Consider the following 20,856-nt stretch of genomic DNA (forward strand, 5'->3'; position numbering starts at 1 on the left):
TGCTAACGTGGCAAAGTTGGTTTAACTTTGGAGAGCGTATCGCTGGTGATAGTTAGGGACTGTCAAGAAATTACACAATGTAAATGGGACAATATTTTCATTTTGCACATATTTTAGTTGTCTCATTAAATGCTTTCAATATTTGTATATGAATTACTACAACTTATAGTTGGTTTGAGGTTTTTGACGCATTGAAATTTGGAGCTATTAACCTTTTAAAATATTGTCCCATGTACGTTGTGTAATTTACTGATGGTCCCTAACTAGCCCCATAGGTACAGTTGAAGTCGGACGTTTACATACACTTAGGTTGGAGTCATTAAAACTCATTTTTCAACCACTCCACACATTTCTTGTTAACAAACTATAGTTTGGCAAGTTGGTTAGGACATCTACTTTGTGAATGACACAAGTAATTATTCCAACAATTGTTTACAGACAGATTACTTCACTTATAATTCACTACATCACAATTCCAGTGGGTCAGAAGTTTACATACACTAAGTTGACTGTGCCTTTAAACAGCTTGGAAAATTCCAGAAAATTATGTCATGGCTTTATAAGCTTCTGATAGGCTAATTGACATAATTTTTGTCAATTGGAGGTGTACCTGTGGATGTATTTCAAGGACTACCTTCAAACTCAGTGCCTCTTTGCTTGACATCATGGGAAAATCAAAAGAAATCAGCCAAGACCTCAGAAAAAAGGTTGTAGACCTCCACAAGTCTGGTTCATCCTTGGGAGAAATTTCCAAGCGCCTGAAGCTACCACGTTCATCTGTACAAACAATAGTACGCAAGTATAAAAAGGGTGAGGCTTGCAAGCCGAAGAACACCATCTCAACTGTGACGCACGGGGGTGGCAGCATCATGTTGTGGGGGTGCTTTGCTGCAGGAGGAACTGGTGCACTTCACAAAATAGATGGCATCCTGAGGAAGGAAAATTATGTGGATATATTGAAGCAACATCTCAAGACATCAATCAGGAAGTTAAAGCTTGGTTGCAATTGGGTTTTCCAAATGGACAATGACCCCAAGCATACTTCCAAAGTTGTGGCAAAATGGCTTAAGGACAACAAAGTCTAGGTATTATAATGGCCATCACAATGCCCTGACCTCAATACCATAGAAAATTTGTCAGCAGAACTGAAAAAGCATGTGCGAGCATGGAGGGCTACTAACCTTACTCAGTTACACCAGCTCATTTGGAGTAATGGGCCAAAATTTACCCAACTTATTGTGGGAAGCTTGTGGAAGGCTACCCAAAACATTTGACCTAAGATAAACAATTTAAAGGCAATGCTACCAAATACTAATTTAGTGTATGTAAACTTCTGACCCACTGGGAATGTGATGACATAAATAAAAGCTGAAATAAATTATTCTCTCTACTATTATTCTGACATTTCACATTCTTAAAATAAAGTGGTGATCCTAACTGACCTAAGACAGGGAATTTTAACTTTGATTAAATGTCAGGAATTGTGAAAAACTGAGTTTAAATGCGTTTGGCTAAGGTGTATGTAAACTTCCGTCTTCAACTGTATACCGAATGTCAAACCTAATTGACCATGGGCATTGAGTTCTCCAAATTGATGATTACTTGGGTGCTGCCAGCTGTGCGCATGTGGGGAGGATGAAAATAACTCATCTAGAGCTGTGGCGGTCATGAGATTTTGTCAGCTGGTGATTGTCAAGCAAATAACTGCCGGCCTCACTGTAATTGACCATGAATTAACATGAACACATTTAGCATTACCTGGCTTCCACGCATTGCCTACAACCACTGACGCAGACCTTTGGAACATCTACATTTGATAAAGTCTAATAAATCAATTTAATATCGCCTACAATATCACAGTAAATCCATGATTTATTTTAGACAGGTCTAAAGAAGCATGATATGAAGAAAATGTAGTCTATTTCAGAAGAACAGAATAGCATACTCTGATTTGTCCTTATGTTAGGCCCTGATCTGGCTATGCCATTATGGCTGTGGGCTTCACTAGCAGACAAGATCTGCTTAGAATTCCTTTATTTTATAGATTGAAGAATACAATTTAACATAGCTGAATTAAATAGAAAGGATATTTTCTCCAAACGATTTGAGGGAGTGCGCACATGCGGCTATTCTGTGTTGAGCGGTTAACAAAGAAACAGTTCCTCCTATATACTTCATTTAGAGTTATTTATGCAACTTTAGTTGTGATATAAACACTAGGCTATATGTTTTGATTTTTAATACATTCTAAGGCTGCATGATGCGACTATTGATGATTTTAAAAAAGACGCATAAAAGGCATGATCTCTGCTTTGTTTCTTGTGCAGGCTGCAAACACTTTTTGCAGCCTGCAGGCTGCAGACACATGAGTCTCTCATTCCCAATTTGACAAGCACTTGATAATATTCTCACCAGGCCTCAAATTTCCCGGCAGCATCCCCCTTGTGTGGCTGTAATGCCCCCTAAAAAAATCCATGCCTTTTGCAGCCAAAGTGGCTGTTGTGCCCCTGGGGTGAATATAATTATTATTATTCCCTTCTCCCGGCTGCCAATTGCAATGCGCCAAAGCACCTCTCACTCACAAGGTTGTCTCAGATATGTCAATTCTTATTAGCCAATGCCCATGATCTCGACCTTCTCACAGGCATCTCAGCTCTGAAGTAAGCTACAAGTGAAGACAGACACATCAGGGACACATCTGCACGTGTTCCTCTTATCGAATTCCGAGGTGCATATTGAAGATGTTAGAAGAACTGCCCCCATTTACTTTTCATCAAGCAACACGATGAGTAGGCCTAACGAACAGCAAAAGCAGCACTAGACTATGTCAATCAAATCAAATGTTATTTATCACGTGCCGAATACAACAGGTGTAGACCTTACAGTGAAATGCATACTTACAAGCCCTTAACCAACAATGCAGTTTTAAGAAAATACCCCCCAAAAAGTAAGAGATAAGAATAACAAATAATTAAAGAGCAGCAGTAAATAACAATTGCGCGGCTATATACAGGGGGTACCGCTACCAAGTCAATGTGCAGGAGCACCGGTGTCGAGGTAATTGAGGTAATATGTACATTATTAAAGTGATAATAACAGAATGTAGCAGCAGCATAGAAGGGGGGGGGGGTAGCCATTTGATTAGATGTTCAGGGGTCTTATGACTTGGGGGTAGAAGCTGTTTAGATGCCTCTTGGACCTAGACTTGGCGGTCCGGTACTGCTTGCCGTGCGGTAGCAGATGGAACAGTCTAGGACTAGGGTGGCTGGAGTCTTTGACAATTTCTGGGCCTTCCTCTGATACTGCCTGGTATAGAGGTCCTGGATGGCAGGAAGCTTGGCCCCGGTGACTGTTTTGCGGGTACTATTTAATGAAGCTGCCAGTTGAGGACTTGTCCTCTTGCTCAGTTGTCTGTTTCTGTTTCTCAAACTAGACACTCTAATGTACTTGTCCTCTTGCTCAGTTGTGCACCGGGGCCTCCCACTCTTTCAATTCTGGCTAGAGCCAGTTTGCGCTGGTCTGTGAAGGGAGTAGTACACAGCGTTGCATGAGATCTTCAGTTTCTTGGCAATTTCTCGCATGGAATAGCCTTCATTTCTCAGAACAAGAATAGACTGATGAGTTTCAGAAGAAAGGTCTTTGCTTCTGGCCATTTTGAGCCTGTAATCGAACCCACAAATGTTGATGCTCCAGATACTCAACTAGTCTAAAGTAGGCCAGTTTTATTGCTTCTTTAATCAGTACAACAGTTTTCAGCTGTGCTAACATAATTCCAAAAGGGTTTTCTAAAGATCAGTTAGCCTTTTAAAATTATTAACTTGGATTAGCTAACACAACGTGCCATTGGAACACAGGAGTGATGGTTGCTGATAATGGGCCTCTGTACGCCTATGTAGATATTCCATAAACAATCTGCTGTTTCCAGCTACAATAGTCATTTACAACATTAAAAATGTCTACACTGTATTTCTGATCAATTTCATGTTATTTTAATGCACAAAAAATGTGCTTTTCTTTCAAAAACATGGACATTTCTAAGTGACCCCAAACGTTTGAATGGTAGTGTATATGTTAGATGTAACATATCTGTGTCTATGTGTCTACAACAGTGCCTTTCTGCTCCTCATAGATTTAAACTGAGGTTTCAGTCTTCAGACCCCCATCATGTGTTACTTGGAATCACCCCAACCAATCACTTCAGTGCGTTGAATCATTTATGGGTGTTTTTAATTGACAGCTGGCAATATGGGAGACTGTGGGGAGGAGGGGAATGTCAGAGTGAATTGACATTCTGTTGGATCTACCTTTTGAAAGGGAGGGTTCCATGGGTTTTATTCATATCATTTATGAACATTCTATGAGAGATTATAATCATAGCCTAGAATGTCATGAGAATATAATGACCTATTCATTAGAGGGAGAAAATTTGAATTACTGCCAATATGAGTATGTTGAACATTCTGAATCTATTTAATCCACAAAGCCAACATGGATGGAAAATCTATGTATTTCTCTGGGATAAATAAACACTAGCCACTACGTATACAGTGATCTTTACCCTCCATAGTTCTGGGAAAGGGAAAGTGTGAATCATCCAATGTATGCTGTTTGTCATCATGATGGCAAATGTAGTGTGTGTGTGTGTGTGTGTGTGTGTGTTCGTGCGTGCATGTGTCTACAGAGGGGTTTGTTGGGCACATGCTTCCACTGCTGATCCTAGATGTGGATCATGTGAGTTGAACGAGGCTGCATCCTTCCCTGCTGCTCTCTCACTCACTAAACACACACACACACACACACACACACACACACACACACACACACACACACACACACACACACACACACACACACACACACACACACACACACACACACATACACACACACACACACACACACAGCTGATTGCAGGTCAGTGCTCAACAAGTGATAAGATCTGTTGGGTCCTGATGACATTCAAATCAAATCAAGTCAAATTGTATTTGTCACATGTGCAGAAAACAACAGGTGTAGACCTTACAGTGAAATGCTTACTTACAAGCCCTTAACTAACAATGCAGTTTGAAGAAAAATAAGTGTTAACTAAAAAATAGATACAAATTAAATAAATAAAATTGACAAATAATTAAAGAGTAGCAGTAAAATAACAACAGCGAGGCTATATACAGGGGGTACTGGTACAGGCTCAAGGTGCAGAGGAAATGTGTTAGTCGAGGTAATTGAGGTAATATATACAGGTAGGTAGAGTTAAGGTGACTATGCATAGATAATAAACAGAGAGTAGCAGCAGCGTAAAAGGGGGGGGGGCAATGCAAATAGTCTGGATAGCCATTTGATTAGCTGTTCAGGAGTCTTATGGCTTGAGGATAGAAGCTGTTAAGAAGCCTTTTGGACCTAGACTTGACGCTCCAGTACCACTTGTCATGCGGTAGCAGCGAGAACAGTCTATGACTAGGGTGGCTGGAGTCTTTGACAATTTTTAGGGCCTTTCTCTGACACCGTCTGGTATAGAGGTCCTGGATGGCAGGAAGCTTGGCCCCAGTGATGTACTGGGCCGTACGCACTACCCTCTGTAGTGCCTTGTGGTTGGAGGCCGAGCAGTTGCCATACCAGGCAGTGATGCAACCAGTCAGGATGCTCTTGATGGTGCAGCAGTAGAACTTTTTGAGGATCTGAGGACCCATGCCAAATCTTTTCAGTCTCCTGAGGGGGAATAGGCTTTGTTGTTCCCTCTTCGCAACTGTCTTGGTGTGTTTGGACCATGATAGTTTGTTGGTGATGTAGACACCAAGGAACTTGAAGCACTCAACCTGCTCCACTACAGCCCTGTCGATGAGAATGGGGGTGTGCTCGGTCCTCCTTTTCCTATAGTCCACAATCATCTCCTTTGTCTTGATCACATTGAGGGAGAGGTTGTTGTCCTGGCACTACACTGCCAGGTCTCTGACCTCTTCCATATAGGCTGTCTCATCGTTGTCAAGGATCAGGCCTACCACTGTTGTGTCATCGGCAAACTTAATGATGGCGTTGGGAGTCGTGCCTGGCCATGTAGTCATGAGTGAACATGGAGTACAGGAGGGGACTGATCACGCACCCATGAGGGGCCCCCGTGTTGAGGATCAGTATGGCGGATGTGTTGTTACCTACCCTTACCACCTGGGGGCAGTCCGTCAGGAAGTCCAGGATCCAGTTGCAGAGGGAGGTGTTTAGTCCCAGGGTCCTTAGCTTAGTGATGAGCTTTGAGGGCACTGTGGTGATGAGCTGTAGTCAATGAATAGCGTTCTCACATAGGTGTTCCTTTTGTTCAGGTGGAAAAAGGCAGTGTGGAGTGCAATAGAGATTGCATCATCTGTGGATCTGTTGGGGCGGTATGCAAATTGGAGTGGGACTAGGGTTTCTGGGATAATGGTGTTGCTGTGATGCATGACCAGCCTTTTAAAGCACTTCATGGCTACAGACGTGAGTGCTACGGGTCGGTAGTCATTTAGGCAGGTTACCTTAGTGTTCTTGGGCACAGGGACTATGGTGGTCTGCTTGAAACATTTTGGTATTACAGACTCGGTCAGGGACAGGTTGAAAATGTCAGTGAAGACACTTGCCAGTTGGTCAGCGCAAGTACGTCCTGGTAATCTGGCCTTGTGAATGTTGACCTGTTTAAAGGTCTTACTCACATCGGCTGCGAAGAGCGTGATCACACAGTCGTCCGGAACAGCTGAGGCTCTCATGTATGTTTCAGTGTTACTTGACTCGAAGCGAGCATAGAAGTAATTTAGCTTGTCTGGTAGGCTCGTGTCACTGGGCAGCTCGCGGCTGTGTTTACCTTTGTAGTCTGTAAAAGTGTGCAGGCCCTGCCACATCCGACAAGCGTCGGAGCCGGTGTAGTACGATTCAATATTAGTCCTGTATTGACGCTTTGCCTGTTTGATGGTTTGTCGGAGGGCATAGTGGGATTTCTTGTAAGCTTCCGGTTTAGAGTCCCGCTCCTTGAAAGTGTCAGCTTTACCCTTTAGCACAGTGCATGTGTTGCCTGTAATCCATGGCTTCTGGTTGGGGTATGTACGTGCAGTCACTGTGGGGACGACGTCATTGATGTACTTATTGAAAAAGCCAGTGACTGATGTGGTGTACTCCTCAATGCCATCGGAAGAATCCTGGAACTTATTCCAGGCTGTGCTAGAAAAATAGTCCTATAGCTTAGCATCTGACCACTTTTTTATTGACCGAGTCACTGGTGCTTCCTGTTTTTGTTTTTGCTTGTAAGCAGGAATCAGGAGGATAGAATTATGGTCAGATTTGCCAAATGGAGGGCGAGGGAGAGCTTTGTACGTGTCTCTGTGTGTGGAGTAAAGGTGGTCTTGAGTTTATTTTCCATTTAACATGCCGGTAGAAATGAGGTAGAACTGATTTAAGTTTCCCTGCATTAATGTCCCTGGCCACTAGGAGTGCCACCTCTTGATGAGCTTCCTGTTTTGTTATGGCAGTATATAGCTCATTTAGTGTGGTCCTAGTGCCAGCATCAATTTGTGGTGGTAAATAGACAGCTAGGAAGAATATAGATTGGTAAATAATGTGGTCTACAGCTTATCATGAGATACTCTACCTCAGGCGAGCAAAACCTTGAGACTCCCTTAGATTTCGTGCACCAGCTGTTGTTTACAAATATATACAGACCGCCACCCCTTGTCTTACCCCCTTGTCTTACCAGAGGCAGCTGTTCTATCCTGCCGAAAAAGCGTAAAACCCACCAGCTGTATGTTATTCATGTCGTCGTTCAGCCATGACTCGGTGAAACATAAGATATTACAGTTTTTAAATAGGATATAGGATATCCGTTGGTAGGATATACGTGCTCGTAGTTCATCTGTTTTATTATCCAATCATTGTACGTTGGCTAATAGAACCGATGGTAAAGGCAGATTACCCACTCGCCGTCGGATCCTTACAAGGCACCCAGACCTACGTCCCCGATATCTCTGTCTCTTTCTCCTGCGAATGACGGGGATGAGGGCCTTGTCGGGTGTCTGAAGTAAATCCTTTACGTCCAACTCGTTAAAGAAAAAAAATCTTATTCCAGTACGGGGTGAGTAATTGCTGTCCTGATATCTAGAAGCGCTTTTCGGTCATAAGAGACGGTGGCAGAAACATTATGTACAAAATAAGTTACAAATAACGCGAAAAAACAATAAATCCGTAAAAACGGCAGCCATCTCCTCCGGCGCCATTATTCCTGCCTCCCACTGAATACAAATTAATGAATGAAGGGACTGGGAGAAGAGCTGTGAATATTCTGTGAATATTCTATCACTATAGTCCTCCCAGGCAATTTCTCAGAGAGAGTGCCCTTGTCCTCTAGCATGGGACTGTGAGGATCAGAATAAAATGAGAGGAGGGGTTCCCATGTTGTTTTCCACCCTTATGATGTCACTACAGTCAGTGTGTATAAAATGTTAAGTCTTAGTGCTCATTCACACGAAGCCACATGACAATGGAGAAGGAAGCCATGCCAGATTCACAATCCCAATATCTAGTAATTCTCTCTCTCTGTGCCTTTTCTTCTCAGGAGTCTGTCTTCATGGGTCCATGATCACACCGCCACTTGTCAGCACACTGTATTTAACTTCGCAACACCAAACTTAATTCATCCTTTATCAAAAAGAGCAACAAATTAGTGAGCCCTGCCATGTCCTGAGAAACGATTTAGTCAAGCTAATTAAATGTAGCTGTGTTGTACTTGCTCTCAGTGAGTCATGCACCCTTTACCTCCCTACAACACCCAGCAAATTACATATTCACTGACCCAGTGCTTTCTTTGCTAGCTGGGAAAGGAGGAGAGGGAGAACTACTCCATTGTGGTTTGAAACAGTTTTAATTAGCTCTTGTTGTAGTGTATTCTTCTCCAGCCTTTGGTTTGACGTGCATGAGTGCTGCCATTAACCACCAGTTTCTCATCTCTCTACAGGCCTGCTGGAAAGCAGCATGCGACTAAAGCCCCACGAGGCTCAAAATTACAGGAAGAAGGCATTGTGGGTGTCTTGGATCTCCATCGTGGTGACACTCATCCTGGCAGTGGCAGCCTTCAGTGAGTACATACCATTCAATGGTGTCCTTCAATGGTGCTGTATTGTTTAGTGTACCCTGGTGTCCTTCAACTGTTTTATATTGTTAAGTGAATGTCCCTGAGTGACTGTGATTCCAGATGTTTCTTGATGAGCATTGCTATTAGGTTTTTAACTTGGTGCTCATGGTGAAGTGTGAGAGAATATTTTTCTTGCAAAAAAGGCTATACTGTAATATTTTGGTGTCGGTATGTTTGTTACACTCAATTATAACTCAGTCCATCAATATAAAGATCAGAAGAAAGAATGAGAGGGGAAAAAAACGTGGATAGTCTTTTGAAGCATTTATAAGCAAAACCAACCTGCCACTAAATCTCTGTCCCATTGGCACTACTGTACAAAACAACAGAAAGATAACTTTGCAATCAGACAGAACAGAAGACCAAGTCTAACTCTTGTTCATAAATATTGTAGAACATAATTATTTTGAAGCCTTCACAATGCACTGTGAAAAAAGAAAGCAGGCCTATGAACTACAATTCGGGAAAATACTCTTGCATTGCTGCCATGCTAGTCGCGTCATGTCAAAAAGTTCACTTCATGATGACTCATTCCGTTTGGTGTATTTTGGTGTTTAGATTCAAGAGATAAAGAAGAGAGAGATTGTCTCTTCAGGTTCAAAGCACACTAGGGCATTCCATTCCAACTTCCTGTTACAAGTCACTCTAGTGCCCTTGAACTTTCCTGTCACCATGAAAAGGGGACAGGGTTGTCTTTATGGTGTGGTGCATTCACTTGGCAGGTTTGACTTTTAAATGTCTCTGTGAAGGCAGCGGTGTCATCATGTAACCTTTTCAAGCTTCATCCCAGGAGGATGTCTTTTGTCCTCTTTCACGTGTAACTGTCTCTCACCTCAGTGTTTTATATTACAGTTGTAGTGCCTTAAACGGCCTTGCGTGACTCAAAGTACAGCTTACTGTTGCTAGCTGCAAACAGCTGTGGCTCAGCTGTGGCTCAGAATCAACAACAAGTAGTTGCACAAAGTGGAGCGTCTTTAAACTGGCTCAGTCATAAGTGTCTGCAAACTCAACAGAAAAATAGAATATAAAGCGTTGGAGGTTTGGAGTAGACAAAATCAAATCAAATCAATTTGTATTAGTCACATACACATATTTAGCAGATGTTGCGGGTGTTGCGAAATGCTTGTGTACCTAGCTCCAACAGTGCAGTAGTATCTAAAAATTCCCAACAATACACACAAATCTAAAAGTAAAAGATTGGTATTAAGTAATATATAAATATTAGGACGATCAATGTTGGAGTGGCATGGACTAAAATACTTCAGAATAGAATACAGTATATACATATGAAATGAGTAAAGCAGTATGTAAACATTATTAAAGCGACTAGTGTGCAATTATTAAAGTGACCAGGGATTCCATGTCTATGTATATAGGTCAGCAGCCTCTAAGGTGCTGGGTTGAGTAACCGGGTGGTAGCCGGCTAGTGATGGCTATTTAACAGTCTGATGGCCTTGAGATAGAAGCTGTTTTTCTGTCTCTCTGTGGATCTATTGGGGCGGTAAGCAAACTGAAGTGGGTCTAGGATGTCAGGTAAGGTAGAGGTGATAGGATCCTTAACTAGCCTCTCAAAGCACTTAATGATGACAGAAGTGAGTGCTACGATAGTCATTTAGTTCAGTTACCTTTGCTTTCTTATGTACAGGAACAATGGTGGACGTCTTGAAGTAAGTGGGGACAGCAGACGGCCCTTGAGCAAGGCCCTTCAGATCAATCCAAATAGCTTGATTGTCCACATGGTAATGAGTATCTACAGTGGCATAAACTTAATGTATATTCTAATGTTGCACCTTCCAGAATAGTGGCGTTTGTTTTGTTTTTAATTTTATTTTTATTTCACCTTTATTTAACCAGGTAGGCCAGTTGAGAAAAAGTTCTCATTTACAACTGCGACCTGGCCAAGATAAAGCAAAGCAGTGCGACAAAAACAACAACACAGAGTTACACATGGGATAAACAAACGTACAGTCAATAACACAATAGAAAAATCTGTATACAGTGTGTGCAAATGAAGTAAGGAGGTAAGGCAATAAATAGGTCATAGTGGCGAAGTAATTACAATTTAGCAATTAACACTGGAGTGATAGATGTGCAGATGAGGATGTGCAAGTAGAAATACTGGTGTGCAAAAGAGCAGAAAAACAAAAACAAATATGGGGATGAGGTAGGTAGTTGGGTGGGCTATTTACAGATTGGCTGTGTACAGCTGCAGCGATCGGTAAACTGCTCTGACAGCTGATGCCTAAAGTTAGTGAGGGAGATATAAGTCTCCAACTTCAGTGATTTTTGCAATTCGTTCCAGTCATTGGCAGCAGAGAACTGGAAGGAAAGGCGGCCAAAGGAGGTGTTGGCTTTGGGGATGACCAGTGAAATATACCTGCTGGAGTGCGTGCTACGTGTGGGTGTTGCTATGGTGACCAGTGAGCTGAGATAAGGCGGAGCTTTACCTAGCAAAGACTTATAGATGACCTGGAGCCAGTGGGTTTGGCGACGAATATGCAGCGAGGACCAGCCAACGTGAGCATACAGGTCGCAGTGGTGGGTAGTATATGGGGCTTTGGTGACAAAACGGATGGCATTGTGATAGACTGCATCCAATTTGCTGAGTAGAGTGTTGGAGGCTATTTTGTAAATGACATCGCCGAAGTCAAGGATCGGTAGGATAGTCAGTTTTACGAGGGTATGTTTGGCAACATGAGTGAAGGAGGCTTTGTTGCGAAATAGGAAGACGATTCTAGATTTAATTTTGGATTGGAGATGCTTAATATGAGTCTGGAAGGAGAGTTTACAGTCTACCCAGACACCTAGGTATTTATAGTTGTCCACATATTCTAAGTCAGAACCGTCCAGAGTAGTGATGCTAGTCGGGCGGTGCGGATGCGGGCAGTGAAGAGCATGCATTTTGTTTTACTAGCATTTAAGAGCAGCTGGAGGCCATGGAAGGAGTGTTGTATTGCATTGAAGCTTGTTTGGAGGTTTGTTAACACAGTGACACTTGACAATTACATGTAAATGAGGCAATGTCTCACCTGTTAGACAAACGGTAGGCAATTTGTGGTTGTTAGTAGTAGTGGTCCTCTGTAGCTCAGTTGGTAGAGCACTGCACTTGCAACGCCAGGATAGTGGGTTCAGTTTCAGGGACCACCTGTATATGAACTGTATGCACGCATGACTGTAAGTCGCTTTGGAAAAAAGAGTCTGCTAAATGGCATGTTTTATACTGAACAAAAAATAAATGCAACAATTTCTAAGATTTTACTCTGTTACACTTCATATAAGGAAATCAGTAAATTGAAATCATTTTTTAGGCCCTAATCTATGGATTTCACATGACTGGGAATACAGATATGCATCTGTTAGTCACAGATATCTTTAAAAAAAAAAGTAGGGGTGTGGATCACAAAACCAGTCAGTATCTGGTGTGACCATTTGCCTCATGCAGCACGACACATCTTCTTCACATTAAGATTATGGGAATGTTGTTCCACTCCTCTTCAATGGCTTTGCCAAGTTGTTGGATATTGGCAGGAACTGGAACACGCTGTCGTACACATCGATCCAGAGTATTCCAAACATGCTCAATGGCTAACATGTCTGCTGAGTATGAATGCCATGGAAGAACTGGGATATTTTCAGCTTCCAGGAATTGTATACAGATCCTTGTGACATGGGGCTGTGCATTATCATGCTGAAACATGAGGTGATGGCGGCGGATGAATGGCACGACAAAGGGCATCAGGATCTCGTCACGGTATCTCTGTGCATTCAAATTGCCATTGAAAAAATGCAATTGTGTTCTTTGTCCGTAGCTTATTCCTGCCCATACCATAACCCCACCGCTACCATGGGGCACTCTGTTCACAGCATTCACATCAGCAATCCGCTTTCCCAGAACAAGGTGCATCTGTTTAATGATCATGCTGTTTCATCATCTTCTTGATATGCCACACTTGTCAGGTGGATGGATTATCTTGGCAAAGGAGAAATGCTCACTAACTGGGAAGTAAACAGATTTGTGCACAACAATTTGGAGAACTAAGGGATCTTTTATTTCAGCTCATGAAACATGGGACCGACACTTTATGTTGCATTTATATTTTTGTCCAGTGTATATAATCATATCTCTGTGGGATTGTGTGATGCCTGATGATGATTGAACGTGTTTTAATTATTGTGCCTGCTCTATCTACAGTAGTCTATGCCTTCGAAGGTTAAATACAGTGTATTACTGTTCTGCCTGCCTGCTGTATAATAGCAAAGCTGCTTCATATTCAAAAACGTGTTTCTTCACAACAAGCTGATTTAAGATAGCCTACAGCCCTGTTAGGGATTGTCTGAGGATTCTGGATGGTGATGGTGTGCTGCTCGATTAATCTGTCCCTCTGTCCGGTTCCATTTGATGCTATGTGAGGAGGGAGGGAGAGAGAGATGGGAGAAGCAGGAAGGTGTAGATGAGAAGGAGAGAGATTGGGATAGAGAGTAAGATAGGAAGAGGGATAGAGAGTGGGATATAGAGATGGATAGAGAGGGAGAGACAGAGAGAGGGCGAGACAGAAAGAGAGAGAGAAAGCAGGAGAGATGGGGAGAGAGGGAGAGAGAGAGAGGAGGATGAATAAAGCACATCAGTGCAATCTCTGTTATGGGTGGTCCAAATTATTCCCATCTGAATGTGGAGAGAGCTAATTTGGCTGAGAAAACAGTTGCTCCCTCCTCTTAACCATCTCTCACAACATTAATTGGCTTGGTTTTAACCCAGTTATAGTCTGAACACAAGTTAAAAATAAACACTCAATGATTCTGGTTATTGAATCGGGCCAGCAGCATACAACCCTGCATCCCACTGCTGGCTTTCCTCTGAAGCTAAGCAAGGATGGTCCTGGTCGGCCCCTGGATGGGATACCAGATGCTGCTGGAAGTGGTGTTGGAGAGCCAGTAGGAAACACACTTTCCTCTTGTCTAAAAAAAAATATCCCAATGCCCCTGGGCAGTGATTGGGGACAGTGCCCTGTGTCGGGTGTCCCATCCTTCGGATTAAACGTTGTCCTGACTCTCTGTGGTCACTAAAGATCCCATGACAATTGTCATAAGAGTAGGGGTGTTAACTCCAGTGTCCTGGCTAAATTCCCAATCTGGCCCTCATATCATCATGGCCACCTAATCATCCCCAGCTTCCAATTGGCTCATTCATCCCCCCTCCTTTCCCCTGGAACTATTCCCCAGGTCGTTGCTGTAAATATGAATGTTTTCTCAGTCAACTTACCTGGTAAAATAACGGTAAAATCAAATTGGCTATCCAGTTCACATGAAATGGATTCTCCGGTACTTTTGAATACTTTTTAGCCAGTAGTTCTGAAAGTAGCGCCCGCAAGCCAAAAGTGGTCTCCTAAAATTGTGTACTATATCACATATGTGCAGATAATGTGCACCAAGTCATTGCTCTCTCTCTCCCTCTATCGTGTGTGATTCTTGGCTGGAACTTGAATTGCTAGGGGGCTGGCCCATGTAGGGGGAAATGAGGGGAAAATGGTGCAGCACCGCTTCCAGAAAACAGTTGCTTTCAAACTAGGGATGTCTTGGCTAATTGAGGTAAGACAGTAATTCTGCTCATAGATTATGCACGTATGAACTACTCATTGACACATCCACCCCAAAGTGGTTTAAAAAAGACTTAGTAGTCCCCAAATACCGGAGCATGTCTTTAAGATAACTTTGTGCACATAAGGGACATTCTCTTGCAGGTACTAAAACAGTTAAATGTGGTAGCTAGTGCAGGCAAATGTTCACAGGAATCTATATATTGTGTATTGGACATCAGATCTGAAGAATTAATTATCTTATTTGAGACCACTTTCATCGTAGAGGTACCCCTTTAACTAGAATCATTGGCCTTCAACTTGGTGCTGTGTTTCCTATGTTGCTCCTAGACCTCCAGCTTTCCCCTTGGTTTTAAATAAAACATTAGCTGGCTTTCATAAACCGCCGTGCCGCCAGGCTTAGTGCACTTCGCCTCCTTCTCCGTTCCCTCTGTTTTCTAATCAACTTCAAATCTAATCACTTCAGCCAAAGTGCAGCGTCAAAATTGCTTTTAGGGCACAGGAGTATAAGGGAATGAATACCTTCACATCTTTAGAAGATACTGTTCATATTCCATTCGTATAAAATGGTATTGTCATATAATATTCTGTTCTTTGAAGTGGATGAAGCATACAGTGCCTTCAGAAAGTATTCACACCCCTTGAGTTTTTCCACATTTTGTTGTGTTACCAAGTGGAATTAAAATGGATTTAATTGTCATGTTTTTGTGAACAATCTACACAAAATACTCTGTAATGTCAAAGTGAAAGAAAAAAATCTAACATTTTTATAAAAAAATATAATGTAAAATTAAACAGTAATTTATCTTGATTAGACAAGTATTCAACCCCCTGAGTCAATAAATGTTTGAATCACTTTGAGTCTTTCTGGGTAAGTCTTTAAGAGCTTTCTGCACCTTGGTTGTTCAACATTTGCCCATTATTCTTTTCAAAATTCTTCAAGCTCTGTCAAATTGGTTGTTGATCATTGCGAGACAACCATTTTCAGGTCTTGCCAAGGATTTTCAAGCAGAAGTTTAAGTCAAAACTGTAACTCGGCCACTCAGGAACATTCAATGTCTTCTTGGTAAGCAACTCCAGTGTAGATTTGGCCTTGTGTTTTAGGTTATTGTCATGCGGAAAGGTGAATTCATCTCCCAGTGTCTGGTGGAAAGCAGACTGAACCAGGTTTTCCTCTAGGATTTTTGCATGTGCTTAGCTCCATTCCGTTTATTTTTTATCCTTGCTGATTACAATAACATGATGCAGCAACCACTATGCTTGAAAATATGGAGAGTGGTACTCAGTAATGTGTTGTATTGGTTTTGCCCCAAACATAACACTTTGTATTCAGGAGAAAAGGTTAATTGCTTTGCCATATTTTTTGCAGTATTACTTTAGTGCCTTGTTGCAAACAGGATACATGTTTTGGAATATTTTTATTCTGTACAGGCGTCCTTCTTTTCACTCTGTTATTTAGGTTAGTATTGTGGAGTAACTACAATGTTGTTGATCCATCATCAGGTTTCTCCTATCACAGCCATTAAACTCTAACTGTTTTAAAGTCACCGTTGGCCTCATGGTGAAATCCCTGAGCGGTTTCCTTCCTCTCTGGAAACTGAGTTAGGGAGGACGCCTGTATTTTTGTAGTGTCTGGGTGTATTAATACACCACCCAAAGTGTAATTAATAACTTTACCATGCTCAAAGGGATGTTTAATGTCTGCTTTAATTATTTTACCCATCTACCAATAGGTTCCCTTCTTTGCGAGGCATTGGAAAACCTCCCTGGTCTTTGTGATTGAATCTGTGTTTGAAATTCACTGCTTGACTGAGGGACCTTACATATAATTCTATGTGTGGAGTACAGAGATGAGGTAGTCATTCAAAAATCATGTTAAATTATTATTGCACACAGAGCGAGTCCATGCAACTTATTATGTGACTTGTTCTCAACATTTTTACTCCTGAACTTGTTTGCCATAACAAAGGGGTTGAATACTTATTGACTCAAGACACTTTTGGTTTTGTGAAAAAGTTAAACCTTGTTCGAACATAAATGTACCTGAGGTCATTACTCACACAGTATTCCGGGATTTGACTATGACTGGTCCCAGATTCCATGCCAAATACCATAGGAGTTGGTAAAACAGCACAAAGAGATCTGGGACCAGGCTTTGGAATGTGAGTGACACTTGGAAGGAAAGCTTCACTATAGTTGCTGGGCAGCTGAACATGACAGATGGGTGGAAAAGCCACATTACAACGGAGGGCAGTCCACCCCCATTCCGTCTGAAAGCTCTGCTAAACTGTTGGTGAATATCTGTGTCCTAAATGGTAACCTTTTCCTATATGGCTCTGGTCACAAATAGTGCACTATATACATGTAGGGAATAGGGTCTCTATTGAGACTCACTCAAAATATTTTTTTAGAGAGACAGACAGATGTACAGGAGTCTGGAGGGAATACAATAAATCATTTGTAGCTTTGAAAACACCCAGCAAAGGAAAACATTCTCACCGGCTCAGCCATTCATCTTGTCGCCTTTTGCTTGGTGGAAAACATGATTATTTATTCATTTGTTTTTCTTTCCTGTAACCTATTTGTGTTGGTAAATGTCAAAACAATAGGGAGAGATGGACAACAAGGCATGGTGAATGAAAATGGAATCCATTTGTGTCTATAATTAGAGGGGCCAATGTGTGACATCAGGGTTAAAATTTCAAAATGGTTTAATATACATATAAATATGATTTTCTTGCAGCTTCACATGTGTATTTACAGGAATAAAGTCTAGACAGGCACAATGAGACCATAAATCCACCTAGCAACAACAAAACATCTACATGTCATTCAAAATGTCACAAGAAACATGTTTCTTTGTCATGCCTAGTTGCCAGGTCTTTTTGTACTTTAGTAAACTTCTCTATAATTTATAGCCTTGCTAAACATTCCTGAATAATGAAAAAGATAAATAACAGCATTTCTATATGTTTTAATAGTTTATATAATAATGGAATATAATAAAATTATATAATACAATGGGTTCTGTCAACAAAATCATTAACACTTATAACCAATAATGAAATCATTATTATAAGTTAACTCTTCAAGCGTTGTGTGTGTGTGTGAGTCTGTCTGAAAACTAGCCATCAAATTCTTGCTTCCTCTGTCCTTCCTCCACTCCTTGCCTCTCCTTGAAAATGCATTGTAGCCTGAGGAGAAGGACCTTCACTCCTCACCCCCAAAGTGCTTTGAGAGGGTGTAACAGCCGTCGGGAGAGAGAGTAGACCAAGGTGCAGCGGAGTTAGTGTTCATCATTGCATTTAATAACAGAAAGAACACTATACAAAACCAAAAAAAAAAAAAAAACGACAGCCAAACAGTCCTGTCAGGTGCAAAACACTAACAGAAACAATTACCCACAAAACCCAAAGGAAAAACATGCTCCTTATGTGTGACTCCCAATCAGCAACAACGAGCTTCAGCTGTGCCTGATTGGGAGCCACACACGGCCCAAAACAAAGAAATACAAAAACATAGAAAAAGGAACATAGAACGCCCACCCAATGTAACACCCTGGCCTAACCAAAATAAAGAACAAAAACCCCTCTCTATGGCCAGGGCGTTACAGAGGGATGAGAGGAATGGTGAAAAAAAGGAGAGAATCTCAATTGCATTTCCTTGTTGCCTCACATCCTCTCTCCTTGCCTCCTTCTCAAAATCCATTGGATAAGAAGGTGAGAGGGGAAGGACCTCTGACATTCTCATCTAATCGGTTTTGAGAAGGAGACGAGGAGAGAGGATGTGATGAATCAGGGAAATACAATTAAAAAAAGCACAGAGGAAGTAAGTATTTGACAGCTATTAAAGCCCCCATGCAGTCTTTCTAATTGTATTTTTAAATCATCACTATGTCTAATAAATCCCTCCAAAATACTTGGCTCTTGAAATGCTCAGTCTGATCGTGTGGGTGTTATGAAACAAATTTGAAGATATTTACATACACAGCCCTGATCTGCTGATAAGATTGTCTAGAGAGCCTACCCCCTTACCCAGATGAACAGTCATTGGTGTATTATAATCAGATCACATTGTGACGTCATGACGTTCCAGAAGGACAACCATCTCTGCAGCACTCCACCAATCAGGCCTTTATGGTAGAGTGGCCAGACGGAAGTATCTCCTCAGTAAAAGCCATATGACAGCCCGGTTGGAGTTTGCAAAAAGGCACTTAAAGGACTCTCAGACCATGAGAAACAACATTCTCTGGTCTGATGAAACCACGATTGATCTACCAGGCACCATCCCTACGGTGGAACATTGTGGTGGCAGCATCATGCTGTGGGGATGTTTAACAGCAGCAGGGACTGGGAGACTAGTCAGGATTGAGGGAAAGATGAACAGAGAAAAGTACAGAGAGATCCTTGATGACAACCTGATCCAGAGCGATCAGGACCTCAGACTGGGGTGAAGATTCATCTTCCAACAGGACAACGACCCTACGCAGGAGTGGCTTCAGGACATGTCTCTGAATGTCCTTGAGTGGCCCAGCCAGAGCCCGGACTTGAACCCGATGGAACATCTCTGAAGAGACCTGAAAATTGCAGTGCCGTGACGCTCCCCTTCCAACCTGACAGAGCTTGAGAGGATATGTAGAGAAGAATGGGAGAAACTCCCCAAACGCAGGTGTGCCAAGCCTATAGCGTCATACCCAAGAAGACTCAAGGCTGTAATCGCTGCTAAAGGCGCTTCAACAAAGTACTGAGTAAAGAGTCTGAAAACTTATGTAAATGTGATATATCAGAATTTTTTTTAAATAAATTAGCAAAAAATTCTAGCAACCTGTTTTTGCTTTGTCATTATGGGGTATTGTATGTAGTGTAGATTGATGAGGGAAAAAACACTTTTTAATCCATTTTAGAATAAGGCTTTAAACGTTTTCTTTGGGGGAAAAAGTCAAGGGGTCTGAATACTTTCCGAATGCACTGTATTTACAAACGATCAAAACGTACACTGACCACAATCTTACCTCAGGAATCTTGACATAATGTTGTTCATGGCTAATTATCTTGACCACCATAACAACATAGACACAATTGTTCTGTCAATTCTCCAGATCAACGTTAATTCCCGCACTTTAGCTGTTGTTCAATCGCGTGCAGTATTCCACCCACTCTTTATCACTTGACTGTCATTCAGAAAATCCTTTCCTGAATTAGCTGATGTTGCGCGATAATTTCCCCACGTAACTAAACAGCTAGACATCAAATGAGGATCAAACAACTATTACGCATAATTATTGAAGAACCCCATTAATGACCCTAGCGATTTTTGTTTAATTCATTTTGTTAAAGTTACTCTTTCTGTTAGAAGCATTCAATTTTGCAATCCATACATTATTTTGCATATGTGTGCCCATGAAAACTATTGTCACACTAACATAGAGAGATACGAAATGTTAGTAGGTTACAGTGCTTTCCGAGATCGCCATAGCAAAAAATTGTCTGACAGCAACATTGGCATTTATTCATGGATGCCAAGGGAAGCCAGGCTTCCCCCAAAAATGTTTAAAAAATGTTTTATCTTTCGTCTCTCTGTGTTTATTTTTCTTCAATTCGCAAGAGGTTGAATGCAGCTCACCTGAGATGGCATCCGAGTGCCTCTCTGTCTCTATATGTGTAACCCATCTATCTGATGCTGTCTGGTCAAAAAGAGTATGATATTGTTGCCGCCCGTAGCATTGAATGCAAGGGAAGCCAGTGAGCATTTGGCCTCCCGTGATAAAAAATGTATAAAATAATAGCCAGTCAGCGTTGAGCTAAACTGAGCGAGCTCAACCGTGAAAAAAAAAGCGTCAAGGGAAGCCAATTTGGCTTCACACCAATCACATCAAAAGCCAAATGTCATTGACAGAAAAACTTGAAGTGTTGTTGTACTCCAGTGTCCCTTTCCTAAATTAGCCATACTTTGGTAAAACATTTGTTGTTTTTTTTGGGGGGGGGGGGGGGTAGATCAGCTTTAATATTGCAGATAGATTGTGACTTCTGTCAATGTAATTGTCTGCATCATTTCCAATCCCCCATATATTTTTGAACTGGCCACAAACTGGCCAACTGTCCAACCATAATCCAACCATAAATT

The 20,856-nt window shown here is 41.7% G+C and overlaps 1 protein-coding gene across 2 annotated transcripts in view; it reads left to right on the forward strand.

The window, feature by feature from the left end:
• Window positions 1-20,856, forward strand: part of LOC106586306 (transmembrane protein 163) — a 110,539-nt gene that overhangs the window by 25,868 nt on the left and 63,815 nt on the right. For both annotated transcript variants that reach the window (XM_014173457.2, XM_014173458.2), the window contains exon 2: window positions 8,963-9,082. In XM_014173457.2, the coding sequence (XP_014028932.1) occupies window positions 8,963-9,082 (120 nt within the window). The remainder of the gene's footprint in view (window positions 1-8,962; window positions 9,083-20,856) is intronic.

This window comes from Salmo salar, chromosome ssa25 (assembly GCF_905237065.1).
Source record: "Salmo salar chromosome ssa25, Ssal_v3.1, whole genome shotgun sequence".
Taxonomy (NCBI): Eukaryota; Metazoa; Chordata; class Actinopteri; order Salmoniformes; family Salmonidae; genus Salmo; species Salmo salar.